Source organism: Geospiza fortis, unplaced genomic scaffold (assembly GCF_000277835.1).
Source record: "Geospiza fortis unplaced genomic scaffold, GeoFor_1.0 scaffold95, whole genome shotgun sequence".
Taxonomy (NCBI): Eukaryota; Metazoa; Chordata; class Aves; order Passeriformes; family Thraupidae; genus Geospiza; species Geospiza fortis.
The window spans coordinates 5,166,270-5,193,254 of record NW_005054333.1 but is presented as its reverse complement, the minus strand read 5'-3'; the positions used below and the strand labels follow the sequence as shown (position 1 = coordinate 5,193,254).

At 37.9% G+C, this 26,985-nt stretch overlaps 1 protein-coding gene across 2 annotated transcripts; it reads right to left on the bottom strand.

Annotated features, from left to right (window-relative positions):
- Positions 1–2,237: 2,237 nt before the first annotated feature.
- Positions 2,238–25,855, bottom strand: FAM126A (family with sequence similarity 126 member A). Of its 2 annotated transcripts, XM_031057649.1 has the most exons (11): positions 25,775–25,855; positions 24,839–24,940; positions 21,037–21,216; positions 18,305–18,385; positions 17,648–17,763; positions 17,230–17,325; positions 15,474–15,590; positions 14,655–14,742; positions 14,003–14,162; positions 7,506–7,800; positions 6,489–6,614 (listed from the first exon to the last, which is right to left on the bottom strand). In XM_031057649.1, the coding sequence occupies exons 1-10, from the start codon at positions 25,823–25,825 to the stop codon at positions 7,532–7,534; spliced, it is 1,260 nt and encodes a 419-aa protein (XP_030913509.1). In that variant the 5' UTR covers positions 25,826–25,855; the 3' UTR covers positions 6,489–6,614; positions 7,506–7,531. The 2 variants fall into 2 exon arrangements, with proteins under 2 accessions (XP_005421813.1, XP_030913509.1); XM_005421756.2 differs by lacking the exon at positions 7,506–7,800 and having other exon boundaries at positions 2,238–6,614.
- Positions 25,856–26,985: the final 1,130 nt, after the last annotated feature.

Genomic DNA, 26,985 nt, shown 5'->3' with positions numbered 1-26,985 from the left:
CAAGGCCAGGTTAGATGGGGCTCTGATCAACCTGGTCTAGTGAGCGGCATCCCTGCCCATGGCAAGGGAACTGAAACCAGATGATCTTTAAGGTCCTCTTCAACCCAAACCATTTTGTGATTCCATGATTTCATGCATGACGAAAGTATCTTTGCAGAGAAAGCACTGAACATCCATTATTCTGGTTGACTATTTGTACTGCAGAAATGATGTCCACACCAAGGCATCCTTACGCCAATACGTGACACACCTTCATTTACTTGGTTGTGTGCTGTGGAGGTAGAAGCTGACATTTCTTATCCCCTCTGAAATGCGCCCTCTCACAGCACAAAACCTACCCTCAGACTCCAGACCAAGCAAGTCTGTGTGGGGGACTGCCAGGATTAGTCAGCACTAGCAATGAGAACAACAAGCAGGCAGCTTGTCAGAAGTGCTGTGTGACTCAGAGCGACTTCCAGAGTCCTTCCGCACCATTACATTTCTGCATTGTCCCTGCACATGCAGAGTAACAGATGACTCAACACCACCTTATTTTGGGAATCAAGCTAACCAAGCGAGCACTCTGTGATGTGAGGGCTTGTTTCACAAAGGCTGCTGGAGTTTCACAGTGACATTCTTCCCACTACCTGGAATTAGCAGGTGTATTTATTACCTGGCAGCTGTGGGCTGGGAGAAAACCCCCATACTGAAGTCATCTTTAATACGGAGCCAGATTAACATAAAACATGAAAAACAACTATTACAAGCTCAGCGCAGGCAACCAGCTGTGAAGTCTGTAGGAACAAATATAATTCTTGTAACTTGTTACTAATTGCCTGTAATATCTTCATAAACCCCTTTCCCCGTGAATTGTCCAGCAGGCTCTCAGCTATATTCTCATCCTTCAAATACAGGCAGTATTTTGGAGTACCACATCTTGAAGAGGAAAGGTCTTGAAATTCATGTTGTTTTTCACTAATCAATAGCTATTCGACCCTGAAATGACGTAAGAGCCCATTTTAAGCACTGCCTTTCACTCATTGTAACTGAAATTGCAAATCCTACACACTTACAGGACAATCACACATCAAGTCTAATTTGCACCTTTTGCAAAGCAAAACTTTCACCTACTCCAATGCTTGAAATCACATTTCCCTTCTCACCCATTTAAATGATGGGAAATGGAGTTTTATCCTTTCAAAAGACATGGTTAAACACTGACATCCGAAAGCTAGGAAACCATGCAGTGAGATCTCTCACTGCTGCCCTCTACTACAGCTCTTTCCTTCATCCAGCTTTCTCTACAGCATTGCACCAGAGACTACATTTGTAAGGGCAAAGGAAAAAAACCCTAACTAAATGTAGGATCACAACCCTGGACCTACAAAACAGAGCTTGCCTTGCACAGGAATTTCTCTGCAGATGGCCATGGGAGACCATCCTAGAGAGAAAGGCCTGGGAGAGCTGGAGGATGTTCAAGAACCATCTCTTCCAGGTTAAAGAATGGTCTATGGCTACACACAGAAAAGCAAGCAAAAGTGGCAGAAGGCATGGAAGCATGAAGCAGGAGCTCCTGACTAGACATGAAAAAGCAGCATACAAGAGGCAGAAGCAAGAGCAGGCAACCTGGGGAGATGCACCATCCAAGTATGCACAGGTGAGGTTAGGAAAGACAAACCCCAAATGAAGTGGAATATGGAAGGTGGAAGGCAAGGGAAAAAAAGATTTAGCAGAGAGATCATCAGCAACAGAAAGACTAGGGAAAAAAAAAAGGCACTGCAGCTGAGTGGGGCAGAGGAGCTGCTGACAGAAAATGCCAAGGTACTGACTGCCACCTTTGCTTCTGTTGTCACCAACAAGAACAGCCCCCAGAGCTACCCTGGACACAGTGCAGATAATGGCTGTGTATCAAAGCACTGTTAATATTCACACCACCTAAGTACCAATCTGCCCAGGTAGTGCTGCTTTACTGACAAGATCACCATCTGCTTCTGCCAATTTGCAACTCATCTGCTTGGACTTGCCCTTCACCCATCAGCATTTCTCAGCCATGGTGTCCCTCCTGACAGGACTGCATTTCCAGACCTTATGTTCTATAAAATAGTTATTCAGCATATTTTAAGTAATGCACTCAACCTTACTGTGATTTCTGGATGTGCAGAATGAAAACTGAACAAATATGTAGCTATGTAATGTGTATTTCAACAAAGTATGTAAAGAGGCAAAATTTTCTGCTGTACAAAGTATTTACAAAAGCATACAACTTCAAAAAAACCAAATTTATTTTACTGCCAAAATTATTAAACACTAAAAAGACAATCTTGTAGCCTATATATTAGGAATGTAAGTTTTCATGTACAATCAAGAGAACATTTCACTACAAAAAAGGTGAAAAACTGTGTTTCTAAAACAGTGTCACATAATGAGCTGAAGAATGAAAGTGTGGCAATCGCTTAAATTCAGGTTCTCATGTGAAAGACATACATCTACAGACTGATGCAGACGTTCCACAGACTCCAGGGAATATCAAATGTGCACATCTAGTCTTAGAAGTAGAATTATACAAATACAAAAGGCAATATATTATACATCTATATACAGCACAGTAAGTCTCAAAGACCAACAAAAGGTACTGGACAATTACATTAGAAATTTCTAGAATTTCTCATAGGAAACCTCCTTAGAGAGAAGTGTGGCTAAAATAGCTCTATTTCTGTACCTTTCAAATTTGTTAGGTAATCAAGGCAATTCAAGACATTTAAATCTATTCAGAAAAGTCACTGCAGTTCTACAGCAAGTGGTTAGAGGCCATACACTTTTTGCACAAATGGTACATATTCTCACAACAAAAATAATTCTTCTCAGCTTCAGTGAGTTCTGCAAGTGTTGCTGTTCAAAGCCATCCTTGGAAACAGTGGCCTCTGATTAGGAACAGTAAGGTCAGTTATAAATGTCAGCAGTGAAACAACTTCTCTTATTACAATGTGAGATGATTCACTCCTACATAACATTTTCCCTGCAGAATGGTGCAGCTGTGCATGTTTGGAAGGTATTCATCAGAACTACCCACTCCTGGGCAGACTGTAATATGTTGTGTCCTAATGGGTTTCCTTTACACTGTTAGAAGACATCTACTTTAACAAAGATTTTCCATCTGACAGTCTGAAGTGATTGGATAATGCTCAAACCCCCAGAGTTTGACAATTTTAGAAATATCTGCTTCCTGCCCTACTTCCCTCACCACTCTTCCCACCCCTCTCCTAATCCTGCACCATGGATATTTGGTCAACAAATAATTCTGCCTCACTCTCCCTTGTGCTTTTTTTTTTTTAACCCTTCAATTTTTAAGAAAAGAAAGAAGCACAACTCAAAGTTTTGGTACTCAGGAAAGAAATTCTTTAGATTCGATCAGTATGAAGATGAGATGTCAGTTCACAAAAACACACTCCTCACTGGGTAAGTGACTCCAGAGACCAATACAAACATGTTTATATGAAGCCACATATCTATGGACAGAACAGTCCTTAGTACCAAGAACCTTTCCTTTTATCATTTTCTCAAAAAAGTATGAAGATTTATGTTATTTCAGTTGTACCAATAAGAGTCTATAACTTGGGTTCAAGCCAGACCAGCTGGATAAAATAAAAGGATAAACAAACTTTATTTCAACATCATTTGGCTTGTAGCCAAGAGTACTGGAAAGATTTGGTTACATATCTACACTTTATGGCATTTTAGATCCTAATTTGAAATCCTAATTATTTAGAGCTAAATCTTCCCAGTATAATAAATATCTTTTATACCAACACCCAGCTTCAAAGAGTGTCTAGCATGGAGGTAGCAAACAAATATTATTTAAATGAAACAAAGCAAAACCAGCAGAATTCTCAAAAATTCTAGCCCCTCAACACTACCTCACAACTAATACCATAACAACAAATATTTGTCTACTGCAATTTTATTTATCTCTTCTAGTTTTATGTAAATTTAAATTACTGCAAAATTTTTTCTAATGCATTCTTTAGATCCTACACAGCAGAAGAGGATTAGGAAACTGCTGTAAGTTTGCAGGTTATTTCTTTGCAACATCTAGATCAAATTACAAGGGAAGGAAGAGCTCTACAGTCATTTTGTGCAGAGAAAACCAATGCCAACTATCAGCTGCTAACACCCTGCTGCTGCTGGTGGTTATGCATGTCCAGCAGCCAGATGCATTACTCGGTGTGTAACAAATATCCTGTCTAATATGTATTGCAGAAAAGCCTATAAAAAAGAGGCTAAATTCTCTGCTGTAGAAAGTATTTACAAAAACAACCTCAAAGAACCAGTTTTTCTCACTGGTCATTATTAAAAAATAAACAGGGCAAATTTGTAGTTGATCCATTAGGAATATAACTTTTCATGTAAAATTAGGAAATACTTCACTGTAAAAAGGTGAAGTACTGCATTACTAGAACAGAATGGTGTCACACAACAAAATGAAGAATGAGAAATTGTGGCATACTCCTTTAAATTCAGGTTCTTGGGTAAGTATGAACACCTACAGACTGATGGGGTTATTCTGGATACTTTGGTGCATTCTCAGAAATGTACAAATCCAGTCTGTGGTCTTATTAGTACAATTATAAAACTTACTCTTTTCATTAATTAATAAGCTTATTAATTGCTATAAACCTGAATAACATTAGCTGTTTAAAAGTTACTTGTGCTTCAGTTTAAGTCAAAAGTATCTATACTTATCTCCAAGCAGATGGGAAAGTCTACCAGAATTTTAGTGTTTGTTTTCTTACAATGTTCTTGACAATAATGGATTAACAGCTGCAGAAATCTGGACAGTTGGGAGCAACTATGCCTTAGATCTTCATCCTACTTCTCCACTCATAATAATATATTGTCTGTTCATCAGCTAATAACTGCTACTGGAGTGGCTTTGTCAGCAACTGCTTCTTCAGATTTCTGCATAAGAAGTTTTAATGTCCATTTTAAATTAAAATCTTAACATTATAAAAGTTGTTGTCAAACTCACTGAAGGCTAAAGGTTAGGTAAAACCTTGAATAGGTTGCTGGTTTAGAATTTCGAACTAGAAAAATAATAGCTATAAAAAACCTTAGGAATTACAGTGCTATTGATATTTACATTATAGTTCCCATTTGTGCTTGCAAGTTACTGAAAATACACATCCTTTGGTAGTATTCTCTTAGTCTCAAGCATGAGATTCCTGTTAAGCACATTCACACTCCCGATTTGCTTGCATCAGTGCAAAGGGCTCATATTTCTACATAACATTGGTACACAAGCACATCTCTTCCCCACAGACAATAAAAATACTGACGACCGGCTTTTCAATGAGTAGTTTTGGAACTGATATTTAAGAATCCTAAAGAAAGAGTCTGTCACATAATTTTTAAGAGTGACTACTACAGCAATTGATAATAATTCCCAGCCATGAGCTCTGTTGCTGTATTACTTTAGGCCCAGTTTCGAAGACAAAGATAAACCAAAATGCATCTAAAATTGGACTTATACAGGCATGAAGAAGTATGAACACTGCTACATGTACTAACTACCAATACAAAAGCCACCAGAACACCAGTGAAGTGATGCTTCTAGTTTATATTTACATGTAAGCACAGCTCACATGTAAGACAATGTCTGTTCTTACAATACTCTTCCAAAATTGCATGACAATACTGCAAGACTCCTCCTAAAAAAACCCTAAGTAGTTGTAGTTTTGCCTATGCCAAGTGGAAGACAAAAAGCAGAACCTGGGAGAGGTACTCTATTTGTTCCCACATTGTACATCTGCAAGAAGCCACACACCCTGGCCAATGACACCCAACCAATTAACACTTGTTCAGCTGGTGAAGGTATAAACCTTCCAGGAAGCTGTAAAGATATCAGAAGCTGACTCAAAAAATTATAACTGTTTTCTATTCACTATTACGGTCAAACATGAGCCAAGTAAGAATTTACGGGTTTGAGACTTAAGGAAGTAACATATGGCATATTAAGAGCTTAATGTACCAATATCAGGAAAAAGTCTCAGTAATTTATCTTTTATACTGGCCAATTTAATGTCAATCTGTTGACAAAGTTATGCTAATACTAGGAGGTCGCTGCTGATTAGGTTGTTTGCTTAAAATAGGAAGATCTGTTCTTTCTGTTCCATATATCAATTTTTCCTCCTGAAGACTGCAAGCCGAAAACCTGTTTGCCTCTGTACCAGAGACACCACCACGATTATTTGGAACTGGGACACCACTGACCTGTTCAAAGGATTTACTAAACACAGTAGTGGTTGTTCTGGCCAGGCTATGGCTGCCAGGCTTAGGCAGGGACTGACTGGTTGTCAGTGTCAGTCTCTTCAGAGAGACAAGCTCTAGATTCTCACTCATGGCTCTCTGAGTTTGTTTCCGTGATAAATGCTCTCTGCAGGTTTCCCCTTCTTTTTCTTTTCCTCCAGGTTTGCCTCCTCCAGACCTTCGCTGGCTCTTCCCTAAGAGGTTCTTGCTGCTCATGGTGCTGCTGTTAGACAGGGCAGACTGACTTGTTCCAGAAGTAGCCCTAGAGTAAAACCCTTCATCGGTTTCAGATACTTCTATCAGTTCTTCTTCAATTGCTAAGTCAGAATTATCTGCATGATAGAAACAGAAATAAAAAATTAGCAATTGACTGTCTCACATTAATTGATTTTACATAATGTTCAATTTTGATATTTATAAGCATGAAGCCATAAAGCAGTAGAACAGAGAAGAGAAGACAATGCTTACCTATTCCATGACATTTTGGAATTAAGGTTCATTAGGATATAGCATTACAGCAAGTAATGTCGCATTAACTACATCAAAAAGCATGCCCCCAATCTCATTTTGTTGTGATTTTGAAGGAAAAAAAAATGCTGTCTTGTTAATTCATGCAAGAAATTAGAAACTTAGAGATTAGAAAGTACCATACAGAACAAAACAGAAGTGTAAATCTTATTTTGAGCAAGTGATCCACTACAGGATTTGGCAAAGCTTGTCAATTACAGAGGTATGTGATCAATGCCCCAGGACACCCTATGGCACCTGCATGTTTAGCAACCCAAGAATGCTTTAGGACTGAAAGGTCACTTTCTGCATCACAGGTCTGGTGGTAAGAGTTGGAAACTCAAGCACACGGGTTTTTGTGCTCATCTCTCACAACATGAGATCTGCAGTACACCATGAAAGGCAGAATTTGGGAAGTCTGAGTTACAGAGCAAGATACTTTTAACATCCATTTTGATGGATTTTTCATACCATTGATCACTGGATTTTGTAAACTCTCATAAATATGCTTAACGAACTCAAAAGTATGTTGAGTCTCTGCGGATTTTCTCCAGATTAACTAGTAGATTTCCAGATATACCATGTCATCATTGTATGTAGCACAGACAAAGCTGTGTGCAATACATGCAACTGTGTTATTACACATGCAAATATATTAACTGCATACTTTAATTCTTGAAACATGCAGCAGTGACCCTTTCAATCAACAGCGGTACCTTACAGTGCAGCTACCAGTGCTCTGCTAAAACTGCACTCTGCCAGATGAGTTTATTCCATCCTCCATCATTTTTCTTACAGATTTTTGCCTCCTGATTTCTGGCAGGCCTTTGCTGTCAGTTCTAGGTTCTGTAGCTGTTTCCTGTACTCCCTGTAAATGCTGAACATCATTCTCTGCTAGAGCTCTGCTCTTTTCCCCATTCCCGGTCCTCTCTCCAGCCACACTTGTGACACTAATCTCAGGTATGATAAAGTTGCCCAATTCAGTAGCATCATTACCATTCTCTGGTTGTTCTAGAATTAAAGATGGATAAGAAAAAAAAAAAAAACAAATAAAAGATGCCTGAAACAAAACATGAAACAAAAGCCAATAGATACAGATGACTTAAGCATTATCAATTAAAGCAGATGTACACATATTAACCTCTTGTTAATCAGCAACATTAGCAGGTATGGAATTTTGCTTTATTTCTAAAATGGCAGTCTTCAATCTTCCAGTTATTGGCCTGCATCACATACTAGAAAGGCCCACGCTTGATCTTTCAAAACTGAACTTTCTGAGGATCATGAAACAGATTATCAGAAACCAAAGAACAGTTCATAATTCCCTTTTACAACTCTATTCTCTACATCACCATGCTAGAGTGAAAGCTACTTTTACAATGAAATAGCATATCAACTTCATATATTATCATTCAAGACTAGAAAATCTTCACATACAATGTCATGATGCTGCAACTTGGTCAGCCTGAAAGCTAAGAGTGAAAAAACAAAGTCAACTCAAGCACACTTTGATATCCATTTTCTTCCTTCATTTCCAAAAACTGTTTTCAACTGGAAAGGTATTTCTGGATACCCCAGAAAAACTAGTGGAGAAGAGCACTGTGGCACAGAAACTTGACAAGACTAAAAATGCACTAAAAGCACAGCTCAGAATAAATCTCAAGTAAGTCCCTATTCTATTTGTAATGCAGCTCTTCCCGACCAGAGGATTAAGTAAGGGCCACCCAGGCCATACTGTCAGTCTGCTGCTGCACATGACAGAAGCTGGCAGCACTCTGAACTGACAGTATGAAGTCCAAAACCAGAGGAATTTACAATGAGATGATTCTTCACAGTGGCAGCTCTAATGCTCTTTAATTCAAGGGGATCCCTTCTTTCTCCTGTCCCCTCCCTGAAGACTCTCATGCAGGCATAGTGCACTTCTAGGTGAAGTGGTTCCAGCACTGGGCTTTTCACTTCCATTTGTGCTGTCTGCACTGATCACAGCTGAGCCAGAAGCTTATTCTGGCAGGGATGGACATCAGTGTCCCCTGGTATATCAGCTATCCCTTATTTTACCTGAAAACTCTAATAATCATAAGTCTTTCTAACTAATCAATGACCAGTCAAAGTATCTATTTAACAAGCTGCACCACCCAAAAGAAATGGCATTAATAACTGGTGCTATTCCTCACTAAATTCCTGATATTTGGGAAGAAACTCAAAACCATTGACTTGTACCAGCACTTTCTGCAAAAGTCTTCTATTTTAGTAGCAAAGGTGGCAAAGAGCTCCATGAACTGGAATAATAATGACAAAAAATAAACAATTGTGATAATGAAAGCACCACCAAATACAGCCCTTTTTTGCTAAAAACACAGTAGCAGAAAGGTCAGTAAGAAGACCAATGCTCTGACTGGCCTCAGTGCTCTAACTTCACTGGAGTGAGGAACTTGTGCCTCTCCAATGGCAATCTCTGAAACTCCTTCCTGCTGCCCCAGAGAGAGAAAAGGACAGAACAGAGCCTAACTGTCAGAAATGCACTAACTATCCAATTCCAAAGAAAGAAGACTCAAAGTACACAGCAGAAATCAGAAAAACAGGGGAAGAATTTTTTTTTTTTTTTGGGTAAAAGATTCTGTATAAAAGCATTACCCAGTTATGGTTATTTGGTGGTGTGCACTTCTAAATGTAACATCCAGCTGTGATATCAGCACTGCACCCAATAATACTGCTGCATTCCCACAGCTGAGTAACCATTACCACAATGATCTGAGGGAAAAAACCCCAAAAGTTAAGAGTTTTACTCATTATAATTATGTCTAAAGGAAATATACCTTTCTCTGAATTTAACTGACTACAGGAGGAAACTAATGGAAAAAATGGGATATGGGATATCTCAACTCCCATTAACACTGCCTACCATAGCAGCTACAGGCTTGGGGCAGGGATAAGAGTACACAATCCACACCCTCCATAGTAGCACACTCTCCTTATTTTACAGCTTTTAAGGACACCCAAACCTTCAGCTTCATGGTGCTTGGTGCGAAGATAATACTGCTTTCAAGCTGGACAGCTCTGGGGTCTAGGCTTTGAGAGAGAGCTATAAATGCCCAGTGCAGCAGGTAATGCAACGAAAGAGAAAACCAAGGACACTGCTGAACAGTGTAGAGGTGAAAATGAATAATTACATCAGTTTGATTGTTAACATAGATATACCCACAGCAGTTGAAGGAAAATGTATTTGCTTTGAGTAGTACAACCAACTCTGATAAATGCATTTCATGTTTACTAATTGCTAAAACTTTAATCTACCTTATTACAGTTGCCCAGATAATTTGCCTCAGACTGCACAGGTAAACTGACCATTCAGAATGTAATTCAATTTTAACCCCCACAAGCTCAAGCTGCATGTCCTGCACAACTGTGTTAGCATATTTAATTAGTCATAAAAGGACCAGGCTTATACCCTAAGATTAGCATTAACTTCAGATTCTTGCAAGTTACAATTATTTCAGGAATTAATAGTGTTAAAAAAAAAGAGTAAGAGAATTCAAAGATTTAGTATTTCTAAACCTCATGTACTACATGAAAGTCAATTTTTGCAGCGAAGAAAAAAGTAACTTCCTGTCCTCCTTTGCTAGTTGATGTCTTTGTTCTTGTGTTATGTATCTCACCACCATCTGGTCAGCTCTTCTCAGTCTGTTACATCAGAGTATTTCTGATTACACACACCTCTACATAAGAGCTTATGCTCCCCTCCAGGTGTGATAATTTGTAGGCAATCTAATCCAACAGCACTAAATAATTTTTTGCTAAGTAGTGGCTAGCATCAGCTCACTCAATAAACAATATCCATTTGTGATTAGATGGATCTGTTTTGCAAACCACCCTCACATTTAGTACCTCTAAAGTACCTATCCATGAAGTCCAAATTCACAGATTACTAACTGAATTTTAAAAGTCCTTCTAAGTAACTGCTCCTAATGAACAAATTACAGGGTTAAGTATCACAAGATTCAATGTTAAGTCAACCTTTTATTCAAAACTGACTTCAATCTAGAATTCCAGCAAAGGCTAGCAAGATCTAATGTCTGAAAACTTCTACAGTAAAATTAATTTTTTAAAACATAAAGAAAATAAAGCCCCTGCTTCTCAGCTGGAAATGTGATTCACTGGGGTTCATCTATTTTATTTTACACACATAAGTAGTGACTGTAAGTTGCTGCCCTTACTTCCCCAAGAGATAATTTGGTTTATCAGTCCATGTAATGTATAACATCAAATACCTCTCAGCTGTCTCCTCTGACTTCTGAATCCATTTACACTAATTTTTATCATAATGAAAATAAAAAGAATCCCCCAAATACATTTGTCCTCTTAGGCTGAGAGAGAGAGAGAGAGAGAGAGAGAGAGAGAGAGAGAGAGAGAGAGAGAGAGAGAAAGAATAATGGTCAAGAAGTACAAGGTTTGTGATGTAATTTCTACCAATTCCGATATTCATTTTAATTCAAACAAACATGTCTAAGCACAAAACTTGTTATTCTTTCTGCATGCCAATTGTGAAGATGTAATTCATATCTTTCTGTCCTCAGGAACTGTGTGGCACTGAATTAGTTTGGTAAGAATTTTGAAAATGGGAGACCATCCACTCCCACTTTAAAAAGGCTGTCCAAGTCACATACAAAAGGTTTGTTAGGGTTTTATAATGAGAATTTTGAGGAGATTAGCCAAAGTGATTTATGCATGGAATATTTACCATTTAAAGGAACACAACTGGCAGTCAGTTAGCTAGATACCACAGGTTCTGTTTTGGACTCTTAATCAGCCTAGTCTTTGCATAGCCTTCAAATTTACAATTACTCCCACAACCTGCCATGTATTCCACTCCAACCCACCTTACACCGTGTGATTTTCTTCCTCTTCATTAAATCCTGTACTGTTGAGACAAATCCAACATTTTCACAGAAACCCAAACAAAATGTTGGCATGAGCTGTTTTGAAAAAGTCCTTAATCTTTCAGTCTTTATCTCTGAATACTGACTACTCAATCCTTGCTTGGATTGCACTCACTAGATTATTGCTGTTTCTCTCAATTTATCCTACTTTATAAGACTCTCATAAAACACAGCATTCCACTCCACTTCTGAGTTCAACTGGTATTTTCATTTCCCTTTCACCTTACTGTTATCTGCTGCAGGGCACACCTGTCACACACTTTTTTCCTTGAACTTCACCAAGCCAGACTCCCTGCAAGGAGGCAATAACTGTAGAAACTTCTCTATTTCTGTATTTGCTGAAAACTTTGCTTTCTTATAAGGATGTATCCAATACTCATTTTGTACCATTGTAGTGTCCTGTAAACACAAAGGGAATGTTTATTTTAATACACTTTCAATTTCTCTGGATGACCTAGCACTAAGTAGCCTTGATCTGTATTACTCTCCACCATCTCATTTGAACAAGCATCAAAACCACTCAAAAATAATAGCTGACAAAATTGCCAAGCTTCAGAGGGCTTTTGTCCATTTAAAAGCTAGCATATCATACACTTTTCTTGCATCTGGTCAATAATCCATGCTTAATAACTTTAAGGCTGAAGAAAGAAAGCAGCCTTGAGATGTCAGTAATGACTTACTATTCCATCTCACTACAGACACTAATGTTTTGCTCCTCGGGTTTGTCTGATGGTTTTAAGTAGTTTTTAATCAACTGAAATGAAATTTGGTTGTTTTACCTTTCTTCTCTGTCCTTCACCATCTCTGGCAGCTTACTATTGGCACTAGTACCACAAATGTGTTCTATCACCAAGTGTTTCTCAACACTTACCTGAATTACCTCTTGGCCAATTTATAACAAGTAACTTAGCAAAATTTTGCTAACTGTCCATATACTACAAAAGTTCACTTAGTAACATCCTACAGAAATTTTAATGGTACTACAAAATCTTCAGTGAACCTATTAGAAAAGCACTCTAATCTACACTCATGCTCTTAGTGTGTTTACAGCCAGGATTTCAATCCCAACAGAACAATCGTTAATTCTGATCGCTGGTCCAGTGGCTCTTCCCTCATCTGAAGATGGCAAAGGTGAAGGAATACAACATTTAAACTCACAGAATCTCTTGCTGGTACTGCTACTTCTGCAGTACATTCAGCACCATTTTTTCCTACTTTTCATCCCAGACTTGTGTTCTGCTTTGTGGAAGCCCTTAAACTAGTTTGCCCAAATCTACAGGCTTTGGCTGGAACAGAGACAATTTTCTTCCCAGCAGCTGCTATGGGGCTGTGTTTTGGATTTGGGGTGGAAATGGTGTTGATATTTTGTTGATACAGGGGTATTTTTGTTATTGTTGAGCAGTGCTTGCACAGAGCCAAGGCCTTTTCTGCTCCTCACCCCATCCCACCAGCGAGCAGGCACGGGGTGCACAAACAGCTGGGAGGGGACACAGCTGGGACAGCTGTCCCCAGCTGACCCAAGGGGTATCCCAGACCATGTAACATCAGACTCAGTACACAAAGCTGCGGGAAGAAGGAGGAACGGGGGGGATATTTGCTGTTTCTCCTCCCAAGTAACTGTTAGGCATGATGGAGCTCTGCTTTCCTGGGCATGGCTGAACTCCTGCCTGCACATGGGAAGTGCTGAATGAATCCCCTGTTTTGCTTTGCTTGGAGGCACAGCTTTTGCTGTGTCTCATTAACTGGCTTTATTTCAACAAGATTTCTCACTTTTACTCTTCCAGTTCTCTCCTCCATCCCACTGTAGGGAGTGTGTAAGCAGCTGTACGGGGCTTACTTGTTGTGTGGGCTTAAACCACAACACCAAAACAGAGTAGTTTACCCCTCCTTCCTTAAATCAAAGTTTTATTTTTATTATTAAGTACTTTAAGACAGATGAGGTTCTGTGGTAAAGTCCTTAAATATTTATTTTGCTTCAGGTATTAGAAATTAGTTTTCAGAGGAAAGCAGGAACATACTTTTCAGAGGAAGCACTAATTATGTACACCTCCCTTTAACAAAAAGGGTTTGTGTGTGATGGGTTTTTTTAAAAACATGGTTAAGGAAATAAATAATATACTTCATCTGAACTGTGTTGAGATTCCCATTCACCACTCAAGAAAATAATAACCTCCAAATTGCTGCTTGCCTATAAGCAATAAATTTGTGAAATAATAAAAATATTATTTTAAAAACATGGCAAAAGCTAAGAATTCATTGCAAAATGTGTTTCTTACCATGCCTTTTCCATCTATGCCCTCTTATAGACATGCTAGTCACAGCATTCCTTGATATTCTGGATGAAGTAGGTGTAATTTCAACCTGAATGCATCTTGTTCCTTCTTTACTAGATTTCATGGCACCCTGAGGCAATGAAGCTTTTATTGCATTAGCAACCTAGAACAGAAGAGATGCACTTAAGTTCTTATCACAAAGGTACAAATTCTAGAAGAATTCTGTCAGGGATTCTTCCTATTTCAAGAAGAATACTGTGTACAATTCCAATTTATGGTCAAAAAGCAAGCAACCTTTTTGCATGGCCTATAAAGAATGTTGGTTGCAATTACCTCTCAGAACTTCTACTTGCCACTTTCTTAAAGTCTTCAGTTTCAAGATGTGGTTATTCCTTCTGCTGCACCATTAGCTTAGTTCTGAAGACTCAGAAGTGTTCTGTTGAAAACGGCTTGGTCACAAGGAAACGTGACACCATGACTAAGTGCAGTGAAAAGCCCTGTGTAGTGTGTGCACCTACAGACTGAGCAGTTTGCACAAGCACACACATAGCTTCAGGTTCCTGCTATCATCTTGTATCATGCATGCTCACAGCAAGGATTTCCCAGGCTAAAAATTCTACTCAACCAAGTATTGAGTAGGAAATAAAACACCTACCAGCAGAGGTTCTGGATACAGCTCAAGCTGTGCTCTATACAAAACGTCATCCATAGCTTTACGAGCCAGATCCCATTCTCCATTATAACTGAAAAGGTAAAATTATATGGAATAATAAGCATCATGTCAAAAGATGAACCTTCTCGGTCACCTAACCTTCACAGCTCTGGTGTTCCTTGAGACTTTAGTTTAGAGAACTGGAACTACTTGTGTTTGTTAGCAGCAAGCCTGCTAATTAGAGAACTTTGAAGTAGCATCTATGGAGACAAAGTTTTATTTTCATTGGCCACCCCAAGCAGTTTAAAAATTATATCATTAGCTGTTGATCAGCTAGTCCCAAAATATTCTGAAATACAATCAGGATTTTTTAATATTACTCCACCTTTTGAGTATTCCTGTATTACTAGTCTCTGATTATTTCAGTTACTGAGTAAGCTTCACACATTAATGTGACTTTCAAAGGGTAGATGACATCAGCATTTCAGAGGAAAAATATAACCTCTTTTCCTTAACTAGACTGATGTCAAAACTAACCATGCAAAAATGTGAACATCAGACAATGGCTGGAAAAGCTTTTACAGTATTTTCTTTCCATCAGCAGTTACACCTATCAAGTGCTGCTCCAGCCATCTTTCCCCAGTATGGCACAGGTAACTTCATCCAACTGCTTGGAGAACTGTCTCTTCCCAAGGACCCCTTATTGCTACACACAACATGTGCCCATAGAAAATGAAATGCCTCCAAGGTAGTGTATCTGAACAAGCACACAAATTAGGCTGGCATTTTGTTTGCATATTAGAAAAAAAAAACCCAACTTACAAGGCATAATAGATCCCTGTTAGCATTTGCACCATGAATTCAGATGAAACTGGAATCCTACTGTTCACTCCCTTGTACTTTCTCACTTGTTGGCGAGGATATCCACAGACACAAATTCTGAAGAAATCATACATTTGTCATTGGTAAATAATGGGGAGCCACCCTTGTAGCTTATAGACTTTCAATACTTCACCAGTACTGATCAGTTTTTAGAAGCCCTGAGTTACTACTTCTCAAAATGCAAGAATGACATCCAACTAAGGTAACATTCTTATGAAGACTTAGTAACTGCCCAGATGCAAAAAATCTGGATTTACAACTTGAGATCAGCGCAAAATATTTTGCGCTGTAATTTTCACATTTACAATCCATACTTGTAATTTAAGAACGTGATAAAAATTGAATTAGACTTACTAGAAGAAAACACATTTATTGTAGATCCTAAAGAAAACCCTCCAAGTTCCCCAACTGGTTGCTTAAACCAATTAAAGGAGTTATTCTATGCATCCAAATAGCAGAATATCAATTCCACCACATCCAAACAGGACACTGAAAGAAATTCAGGGCTTCTGACACGTATTCCCAGTACTCTAACATGCTGTCTATTCTAAATTGCTGTCAGGGTAAGATTTTCAGTAAGCAGATGAATGACAAAACCAGTCAGGAATTAAGAAAAATGAAAGTTAAATTGTAGAGCATTAAATAATTCAGTATCCAGACATTCAACATTTTGAAGTAGAAAGACTTGTTTGCATCTATTGGTAACTTGCTTGGCATTTTTTGGATGCTTTAAAAATTATTTATTCCGAACACAATCAAAACCTAATCAAGCAGAATAAGCAACACCAGTCTCCTTTCCACAATCCTTAGCTTCTAAGTATTTTTACCTCATATATTAAAGCAGTTTATCTAACAAAGATCTCGTAATTACTCTTGTAAATATTGCCAAGTGCTTCAAACTCTGAAGTCTCTTGCCTCCTTTGAAGAGAAGGAAATCTTACAGGCATCCATTATCATGCTTTAGCTGTTTATTTAGTTGTTATCCTAGAAAAAAGCTGCTGAGGGTGACTTCTTGGTCTCTTGGGTTTCCTGGGTTAAGGAGAGCATTCTGATTTTTCCCTTAACATACAGTCCACTTTTGAAAATTCAGAGACAAAGATGTTTACTATCCATTTCTCTTCTTTGAAAAAAGATATTGATCAAAACATAGACATTGTAATTAAAGTTGAGGTAGGCTTTGTTTTGTTTTGAGGTCAGGAGGGGCATGTTGGCATTGTTATTTTGGTTTTCTGAAGCAACAGATGGTTTTGGAAATGTTCAATGTATCCATAAAAATGGATGTATGTCTAGTTCTAACATCTACTATAATTACAAGAAAGTTTCAACCTGCACAGTATCTGAATTTATTTAGTAAACCTGCTATGCAAAATACACCACACTTCTAAAAGACACTTCTGGTTTTCTTCAGTTAACACAACTACAGCTACTGTCATTAAAAACAAACAGCTCCCTTTGACTTCTCCTCTTAAAGAGAAGCTTAACCTGCATATAAGCCAGGTTATTGTTTCCCATTTTGAGATCTCAACCCAAAGTTATATAAGAGATAAATTAAAAGCAAATATTGCAGCTACGAGAAGAATTCAAGTTTAAAAGCGACCTTTGGGAACTCAAAGCTTGTTTCTATAAAAGAAGTCCAAACTGACTGCACTTCAATTTAGTAATACCATTTCAAGAGTAAACAACCTACAGGAATTACCTTGAAGAAATTTGACACAATGACTGAAGAGACATTGCAGGCATGTAGCTTAAGGCAGCATTGTAACAGAGCAGAAGGAAAGTCAGCACTTCAAACCTGGGATTTGAAAGAAACATTGCAATTCCATTACCAACTTTATTTTTTAAAAGAAAACAAATTTATAGGGAAATTCTTAAGAATTATTTGAACAGACTTGGCATTGTATTTCAATTTAATCAACAACTGAGTAAGCTTTTTCCCTCCATGTAGTAATATGCTCTGCTGATCTCTCTGCATCTACATTTACACGTGTTTAAAACAAAAAAACACCTGACAAAACACAACAAACACCTATCCTCCTTCAGTCTGGAACTATAGTAAAAATTAGAAGCTCAATCCATTAGGGACTTTCAAGCAAAATCCCATGATACAATTTCACCTGTTCTGGGCTGTCAGCATCTCCCTCTGAGGGTGAGGTCCACTGTACACAACCCTGGACAAACCGTGCTGTGACAAAGCTCCTTCAGTGAGAGCCATGGAGCCAATGCTGGAAGGCTGAAGGAAAAAAAGGGTCATTCAGAGCATGTCCACCTCAAATCTTGCTACAATGCAAGTGGAAATAGACAACAATAAACATCACCATATTTACATATGAATTTTCAGCAGGTTTAATGTTATCTGACTGTTTAGTTGTTATCTGTTCATTTTACACCAAATAAGGCATATGGCTTCAGAAAAGAAAAAAAAAATAGTTGCTGCATGGCTATCATGCAATTATGACTATTCCACCTTGAAAAGGCCTCAGAGACCAGTTAGCAGTACTCTGAAATCTCAGAATTATGTTCCTATGTCATCATACAACATGTTAAAACTGCTTTTCACTTTTGTTGTTAGCAAACAGGCGCCCAAAGCATTTGGGCATTTGCAAGACCCAGTCTGGATGCTCTCCTTGGTTTGGATGAACTCCATGCCCCTTCAGGTTCTGGGCACTGAGATGCCTGCAGCCTTGGGAGATACTTGATTGGCCAAGACCCCTGACAATCATGGTAACACTGCCCCTCTCAGTCAGGAATTTCACTTTGCAGCTGTCACTTACTTCATGATAGATAGAAGGTTTGGACAAAGATGGAATTGTGAAACTCAGCACTTTGTTATGTCCCTCTTTGTCAACTATCTCCTGAAAAACACAGACAATATCAATGGTTACACTGTACTACAGAAAACAGACATCCTACAATGTTAAATACTATTTATTATAGGGACTGACAGGGATACTATAACAATCCAAGCTGCAAGCTAGAAATTCTCTCTCTATTTGCTTTCTATCACAGCACATTTTGTTTATTAATGAAAACTCTTCAAATAACTTAGCCAAGGGCACAGCCATTTGCATACATAACCCACATTAAAAACACTAAGAGGAAACATCATGTTTAAAACAACATTATCTTTTTTTAATTATACACTGCTTGCTAATTGTGAAGGTTAACAATCAATAATTCTGTTCTGAAAACTATTAACCATCAAGTAAGCACTCAACAAGTAATTTGTTTTGGAAATATTACAGCTCTGGAATGACTGCAGCCTCATAAGGTTTGACAGCAGCAGACCACAGAACTTACAAAAGCCCAAGTCTGATAACTCACTCTATGGAATTAAAAGAAGCATGGATGCAAAGCTTTAGAGAAGCTACTTTCCTGAAAGACACCACCACAGCAGTAGCTGGAAGACTTCTTGCTCCTGTAAGCTAACAGAAGACTAATGGGTAAGGCAAAACAAGATGTGGTTTTGTACCACAGAAGGGCACTGGAGTACTTCAAATAAAAACATGTTAAAGATCCAAAGTAGACTTGAGCAAAACAAACACCACACGCTAGATTTTACTTCCCTCTTTTCTAAATTTCAGCAGCTGATTTCATATATCCAGAAGTAATAATTAGAGACAAGCTTCAGTGTCTCCTAACATCCATGTGTTGGAAGGCTGAAGGTCTAACTTCACATAGTAATTATTAAAACTCCTGTCTTAAAATAAAAGACAAAGCAGTAAAGAAAGACTGAAAAGGACCAAAAGGGCACACAGAGCTGCTCCTTCTGAAAAGCTGAACAGCTTCTCCACTCTCCACATAAACCACTGATACTTTAATTTTTAATATTGCTCCCGGATAAACGTGGAAAACGTGTTCCTCAATATATAGGAGAAAGGGAAAGAAAATGGCTACATCCAAACTTCTAAATTCTAAAAATATTAATATTTGTATTCTTCATTATAATCAGACTTGTAATTAAGTTTCAGGAGTACATTTCAAGATGTATTTGTAGTGTATGATGTGTATTAAAGTGTATGAAGTCTATTAAAAAAACTCCTGATAATTACAGCTCGGAAAGCAAAAAATTTCAACTGCATGCACTACCACTGTACATCCCTAAGCTGAAGGTAGAACAATCCAGTTCATGATCTCAAGGTTCAGCCACACTAATTCCACACCCCTCACAATGCAGCCAATTTAAAAGTATTCTGAGCAAAATTTTTCATTTTCCTTCAGTAAGAAACTGCAGGACTCCTACTGAACATGTTAAGTTTCCAAGAGTCCACTCTACCTATTTACATTGGAATTACTTTTATATTAGGCTTTGTATTTCCTCTTGGTTTTGAACACATAAAGTTGTTGGTTCATGAGAAAGTAAGTATCTAAGCAGGTCACCTACTACCCTTTCCACCTGTACACTAAAGAACAATACCATCTTGATTGTTTCAGTTATAATTTTATGCAACAGCAGGGAAGAAGTCAGCGTGAGTACAAGACACTGCTTTACCATAATCATTCCTTATGTCTTAAAGCAAAACAGGGAAAAAAGTTCCCAAAAGTCAGGCTGATCTACAGCTTCCTAGAGAAGCTTGTTGTGAAATTCTTATGACCCCAGGCAGCTGAAGATGGAAAGCCAAGTTACTAATTGAGAAAGAAACTCTTCACAGCAAAGAGAGGATGTTACCAGACTGGTTTCAAGCTTAACTTAAATGTAATCTCTTCTGGGAGAAAAACAAGTGATTACAGCCACATCCATGAGCCACCCTAAATTACTTCATCATGGATAGGAAGGAGTGAATTGCCTTAAGGCAGAAGATAAGAGCAAATGCTTTTCAGGAATGTTCTTGTCAGATACAACTGAGCATACAGAAAAGGCAGGAAGCTTGTACTCTGCCTCAGGAGGAGTGGAACATAAGGGCTCGGGTCTCTTAAATTAGGCTCCTGGGTGAAAAAGATATTTCTATTTTCTTGGTGAAGACACCTATGATTATTTCTAGGAGATGGATACCAGCTGCCTTCTCCAGATTTTCAGATGAAAAGACTTGACATCACTATTTCGCTTCACAAAAAGCCTTCCTAAAACAACCAGAACAAACTACACAGACAAGAATCCCAACCGACATAAAAAACCACTAAGTATTTCAAAATAGCAATAAAAAGACTAAAATATGGTGCTTTTAAGGGTTCCTTATTAATTCTGTTCTTCAAAGCACAGAAAGAGTAACAAACAGTCAAGTATTAGTTGAAAGTAATTTTTTTTGGTGGTTTTAGTCCAGATAGTCAAAATACAGGCAACAATTTCCAAAGCAGTGCCTCGAAAAGTCCTCAAGCAGAATGTGAGTTTAATCACCATACCAAGAAATAAGTAACAAAAAAATTCAAGAACCACAGAAAGAGCAGAGAAAATATTGACCAAAGAATGAAAGTTCATCTTCTAATTTCTGACAGACACTGATTTGAAGAGTTGAGACTGAAATAATCACTTCATTTTAATTCCAAAACAAAATGTTGAAATACAAACCAAGTTATAAACTCCTAGGAGAAGAGCCTCTATGCATCCACTGCTCTGCAAATCCCTGCTGGCTGAGACAGCAAGATAGCACCACATCAATTCTGGCAGGAACTGCAGCGTAAAGCGCAGCAATTGCTCCTCACCACTGCGGTAGAACTCAAAGAGCTGGTGGCAAACTGGCTCCAGAAGCTGAAATACAAGTTACAATCATGAATGAATAAAGCATTACAAAAATCTGCAACTTTGTCTGGATCAATCCTTTAGCCAAAACTGTAAACTGAAAAAAATGACATTTTAGTTATCATGGCATGACTGATACAGTAACTGCTCAAGTCACCTTACACACTTTCATGCCTATAACATACTTTTGTATGATGAAAGTAGAGCCATTCATCCTACATGAATAAAAAATTCCAATGGCTGCTTTGCCTTGTTTTTGGCTCACTTCCTCCAGCCTCAAAGGCAAAAAATAGAGGATAGTTATTACATCCCTCATACCTCTCAGTATCTTTAATATACAGGCAAACTACCTAAACAAAAGGTCTTGTTACAACTCCAACAGCATACACAAAATGAAGCTAGAAGCTTTACCCACCTAGTGAGAAGAGCTGTATAACACTAAAATTCCAAGTATTACCAAAACTTAGTACACAATAGGATTTGTTGATTTTCCCACTCTCATTATAAGCTTCTAGAAGCTTCAATGTATTTATACGCTTGAGATAGAAATGGGAAGCCTCAGGAGTATTTTTAGAATCAAATTTGTTAAGCTGATACAAATGGATCTAAAACACTGAACTGGAAGTAATACACTGAGCTAGATCAAGTTAAAAAAAGATTTCAAAACAATAAAGTTATCAGCCTGCCTGTGTTTCTGGATTTAATGTGCCTTCTTGTGTTACCACCTACATTTGATAAAAGGATGAAACACTGTGTTAAGCACCACCTGTCAGTGTATGGAAATTAGGAGATTTCCTAATTTTCTCCAATTAGAAAGTATTGTCAAAATCAGCAGGCACTTTCAAAGCCAGCCAAACTACTAAATTCAGTCCTGCTATTTGTCTAGATCACAACTTAGTTTTAGTAGAGTAGTTTTCAGAAAAATAAGAAAGCCAATTCCATATTCATCCCTTTTTTGAAGCAAAGGAGGCAAAATCACCAGGGAGACCACACTAGAGAAATACCTGCTTGCTTTCCTAAGCTTTTCCTCCTGAACATGGAAAAAAAGTCAAGTCAACATTTCTTACCTCCCAAAGCTACTTCTGAAACTGAAAGATCTTAGCAGATTTGAGTTCTTTTTTAAGAAGTAATCTGGGACAATCTGATCCATTCTAAAAAAGAGGAACTTTTAGCTACTGAGATATATAGCTTCACTTTGGAAATATCATCCCTGAAAATTCTACAGTAAAGGCAAAAAAGCCATGCCTAGTTAACTAGTCATCAGTTCTAAGAGCAGTACAGCAAAGATCCTTCTAGAAAACCTTACCAATATTTTTTACACAATTTGCATCCTTCCCATAATGAAGTATCAGTTCTGAATGATGTGTTTGAACTTTAAAAGGCCCATAAATAGCTGTGACAGGTATCCATGTTTACATCGTTATCTTACTTCAGACAGCTTTGTATCAGCACATTGAGATGCATAATCAGTACAAAACAGATTTTCTTCCTCAAAATGCCACCACATGCTACAACCTAATATCAAAATGCACTAATGACTGTTGCTCTTTCAAGATATCATTTTGAACTAAGCAATTCTAAAAGAACTAGATTGAGATGTTTTTTAATGCTGGAACAGAACAATGTCCAAGCAATTTCATCCTTCTTCCTTTTAAGCTGCACCCAAGTGTGTCAGACACTCCAAACATTTGCTATTTCCTAATGCAAGCGCCTGTTTGGCTCCTATCTAAAAAGACAGCAAGAGTGTTTTAAGTAAAAAGCAGAAGAACTTCAATATTTAAAAAAAACCCCACCACATATTTATTTAATTATTTTTGATCACTGGAAGTCTTTAGTGAATTTTAAGTCCTTTAAATCTACACATCTTCTGGACCCTCCTTTCACTGAATTACATTTTTCACCTAGCAAGTGGCCCAGGAACCTCAAAAATAACTAACAAAGTCTTTACTAACACAGCTACTACTATGAAGTGGATGTTAAACAAGTAGTCCATTTATCTTACAAATGGCTAATTAATTTTTTGGAAAAGCAAACCAAAGCAACCCATATAAAAAGCAAACATGAACCAGCAGGAAAATGCAGTTACAGATGCCAACACCCATGATTACTTTTCAAATGCTTAAAAAAACCCCTCATCCATCCCACAAAATAAGATTAATCACAATTTTATGGTACTCATAATTATAAGTGCATACATTCAAAGGTGTACAGATGGGGTTGTTTGTCCATTTTTAAACTCTGCAGTATTTGTAGTGTTCATGCATTAATGCTTCTCCCTTTGCATGACACCCATGAGATAGGAGAGGACAGCACATACCCTCCACAGTGCAGCAAGCTGACATTACACAATGCAGCTAACAGATCTCAAATAGCAGTTGGAAGATATTACTTTTCTTTTTAACAGCTGGCTTGTAATTATTTTCACGATGTGGAAAGCTCCAAGTGACCTCTCCCACAAAGCAATGGCTACTTGGAGAACAGTCCAAAAAAGATTTTAGGACTTTTTCTCAAGGCAGCACAACACTCAGTGTCAGCACTAGCTTTTCATTTCAATTCAAAAGTCTCACTAACAGGGAAATCTTCAATACCTTGCACCTGGAATTATCTCAACAACATTTTCAAGCAGAAGTTGCAGCAGCACCATGCTACTAAGGCCCCTGAGAAACCTAGTGATAGTCAGAAGTAGTAAGAAATCAAAGAACTTATGAAAGTATTAATTAGGCTATCAACAGGGAGACTCATCAGATTAATTTACATTTTGATACGAATTCTGAAGACCAGACAGGCTTGACTCAGTAGCTGGAATGACTCAGAATGCCTTTCTGAGCAGCAAATTAAAATTACATTTGTTCTTTGCTGGACAACCTGGGAGCTTCACTATCAGCATTCCCTCTAAAAGCATATATATAAAAGCTTTTTATCTTCTGACCTTTAGTACTCTGGCATAATCTCAGACTTTGGGAAGATGCCTTATTTCTGGGTCTTTTCAGAAGAGTTAAGGATTTGGTGCAGTATTAAAATAATGCACAAAACGATTTCTGGATGGTACAAGGCAGTTAACAACACACAATTAAATCCAGATCAGGATGCTCTGAACATACCTGGACGTTTTAAAACAAGGGCAGTCATGGCACACAGAACCTTCTTAGTACAGCTACTGAGAAAACCTCCTCATTTCAGTAAGGGTACATCCACTGCATAAATCCATGTCTTTATATTGTATGCATTTCAAACAACAAAAAACCTAAAAAAAAAACCCTAAGCAACAATTTTAAAAGTATGGCTAACCTAACTTTGTTCTCTTGCATTGTAATAGACAAGCTTCTGAGACCGAGAGATTCACACTCAAGTGATAATTACAGAAAGAATTCTGTCAGACACAAACATCTTTTCAATTCCTTGATGCATTTCTCAATTCTACATCCAAGTCCTGAAGCCCATGAATGTGACCTACAAGCTTAACTATGATCAGTAAGTTACAAAACCTTAATTTTTTTTCCATGATAGTATGTCATTGCTAAGAGCAAACTTTTTGAAGGAGACTCTTCACAATTACCTAGCATGCAAGGTCTTGGTTTCATTCTGCCAGTGTTATGTCAGACATTTTGGGTGAGAGATCCAAAATACTCACTTCACTCTGTGGCTCCTGAATTACTTTGTAAAGAGATGAAATCAAAGCAGTCTTGTCTTTCAAGCTGGTAGCATAGCTGGATATGGATGCTTCTGGCAGTGTCTAAAATAAAAAATATTAGAAGCAATTTCTATCATTAAAAATAATAGCTATTTCAACAATTTTCCATTACAAATCACTGTTTATCAGCGTTTACTGTAAACTAAACCTTGTTTCACAAAGAAATCCCCGCATTTTCAGACTGTTGCCAGAAGATTTACTGCACTCTGTCATCTTGCAATTTCATATGGAATGTAACAACAGTGGATAGGAAATTGATTTTTAAAGTTACAAAAATGCAACTGCCACTGAAATGTCACTGTGAGATGTCAGTCCTGTGAAACTTCTACAGTTTTCAGATCCATACTTGAAGGAGTTCGCAAGACCAACTGTACACAGGTAGTGAACATTATTACCAGATACAGAATCATTGTCGAAAAGCACAAATTCCAGTTAATGCAAATTCCAGCTCTTCTTTAACTCTAAACATATTTTCTGCCAATACTTAAGAAGGTAAAAATCTAATGTTTTTAACAACTCCTTTAGAAGATGTATGTTTAAATGTACGTAAGTCTTACAGTAATTCTTATTTCCAGTGCTTGAAAGGACTCCACAGACAGGAAAACCTATTTCCAGTGTATCTAAGCAGAGCAGGAGCAATACCTACAGTCAGGTCTGGTACTCAAACCAATAAAATCATTCATCTATGATATACATTTTCACTCCTCTCTGTCAGGAAGTATGTAGCCCCAAAGAAGCAGAGACATTTGTATTTATCACATGATCTCAGCAAAACCCAAGGTTACTATCTTTCTTTGTCTAGAGGATGCAAGCACTCCTGCACACTTCACCAGCACCGATTCAACACTTCTGGCTACATATTGGAGAGTGTAATACCTTGAACTCTGATAACCACTCCTCCACAACCCCAGTATCCACAGCTAACATCTTCCAACATCTGCTTCAAAACCTTCAGCCTGAAAAATAAGGAAACACAGTTTGTGAATACTCCATTAAGTAGATGATGAAAATTAGGTCTCTGGGAATATTTAAAGAATCTTATCATGCTTTTACTTGTTAACATTTTACATGCTGACATTACTTTGAACTTTCATTGTACCTCACTTATGCACGCTGCTGGAAGCATTAAGCACAGGAGTCTTCACATACAGCAGTTTAATAAATTCCAACTATGTATTGTGTAGGAAGCAAGTCAAAGATTTTCAGAAATGGCATTCTGAAAACAGAAAATATTACCCTCCTCAACTTCAATTTATTTTTCAGCTTACAAGACTCGAGAGGAAACTGTATGGACTCACTGAAGAGAAATGACTGTTTAGGTTTTTCCAAGTCAACTGCAATTCCCAGCTTGGAAAAGGTCACTGAAATAAAGGTGGATGGAAAACCTTTCAGCCCTCCACCACCATGGCAACTGCAGGACAATGAGCCTGCTGCCTCTGCATGGAGCCCAACACTCTGCCCAGTCTCAGACAGAGAGAGGTCATCAGCAATAGGACTTGAATAGAGGAGATCCAGAATGGCTACTAAAATTAATTCCTGATTTCTCTTCAATTTTGAGAAACCATTTAAAAATAACTGTCCCTTGGAGCAGCTTATTCTGACACAAAAGACCAATATATCATTAAGATACAAAACTACTAAGAGTTAAAAGAGCATGCTGTTAGCTTAGCCAAATTGTGCCCATGGATTTCAACCAGTGAAAAAATTAAATACTCATCTGAGGAAAAAATTAACACTGTCTTGGTGAAATGTTCAGTCATGGGAAATATCCCACCGAGTTTTACTTTGCCAGTTTAAAATTAGTTTTGAAGGATCCAAGTATGGGCTTCTCTGGGAAAGACAATGAAGGAAAAGATGGAGGTAAGAATTGCCTTTCATAACACAAATACAAGTATTTTATTCTGAAATCCAGACTGTAGTAGAGCATATACAGACTATATACAGTATATTTTAAGAAGCCTCAAGGGAGAAGAACCAGATATGATAATAGCAAGAGCTCACTATAACCCTCCAAAGCAAGGGGAATAGGGAAAGCTCAAAGTTAAATAAGGCTTTAAGTAGTGACCAAGATACAGACAGGGTTGTGA

Coding starts and splice junctions, on each gene's coding strand:
- FAM126A (XM_005421756.2), bottom strand. CDS start 25,825: ATGTTAGCTGTGGATACTGGGGTTGTGGAGGAGTGGTTATCAGAGTTC. Junction 17,326..17,647: donor ATGCTGACAGCCCAGAACAG/GTGAAATTGTAT, acceptor TTCAAATCCCAG/GTTTGAAGTGCTGACTTTCC. Junction 6,615..14,002: donor GCATAGATGGAAAAGGCATG/GTAAGAAACACA, acceptor TCTATCATGCAG/ATAATTCTGACTTAGCAATT.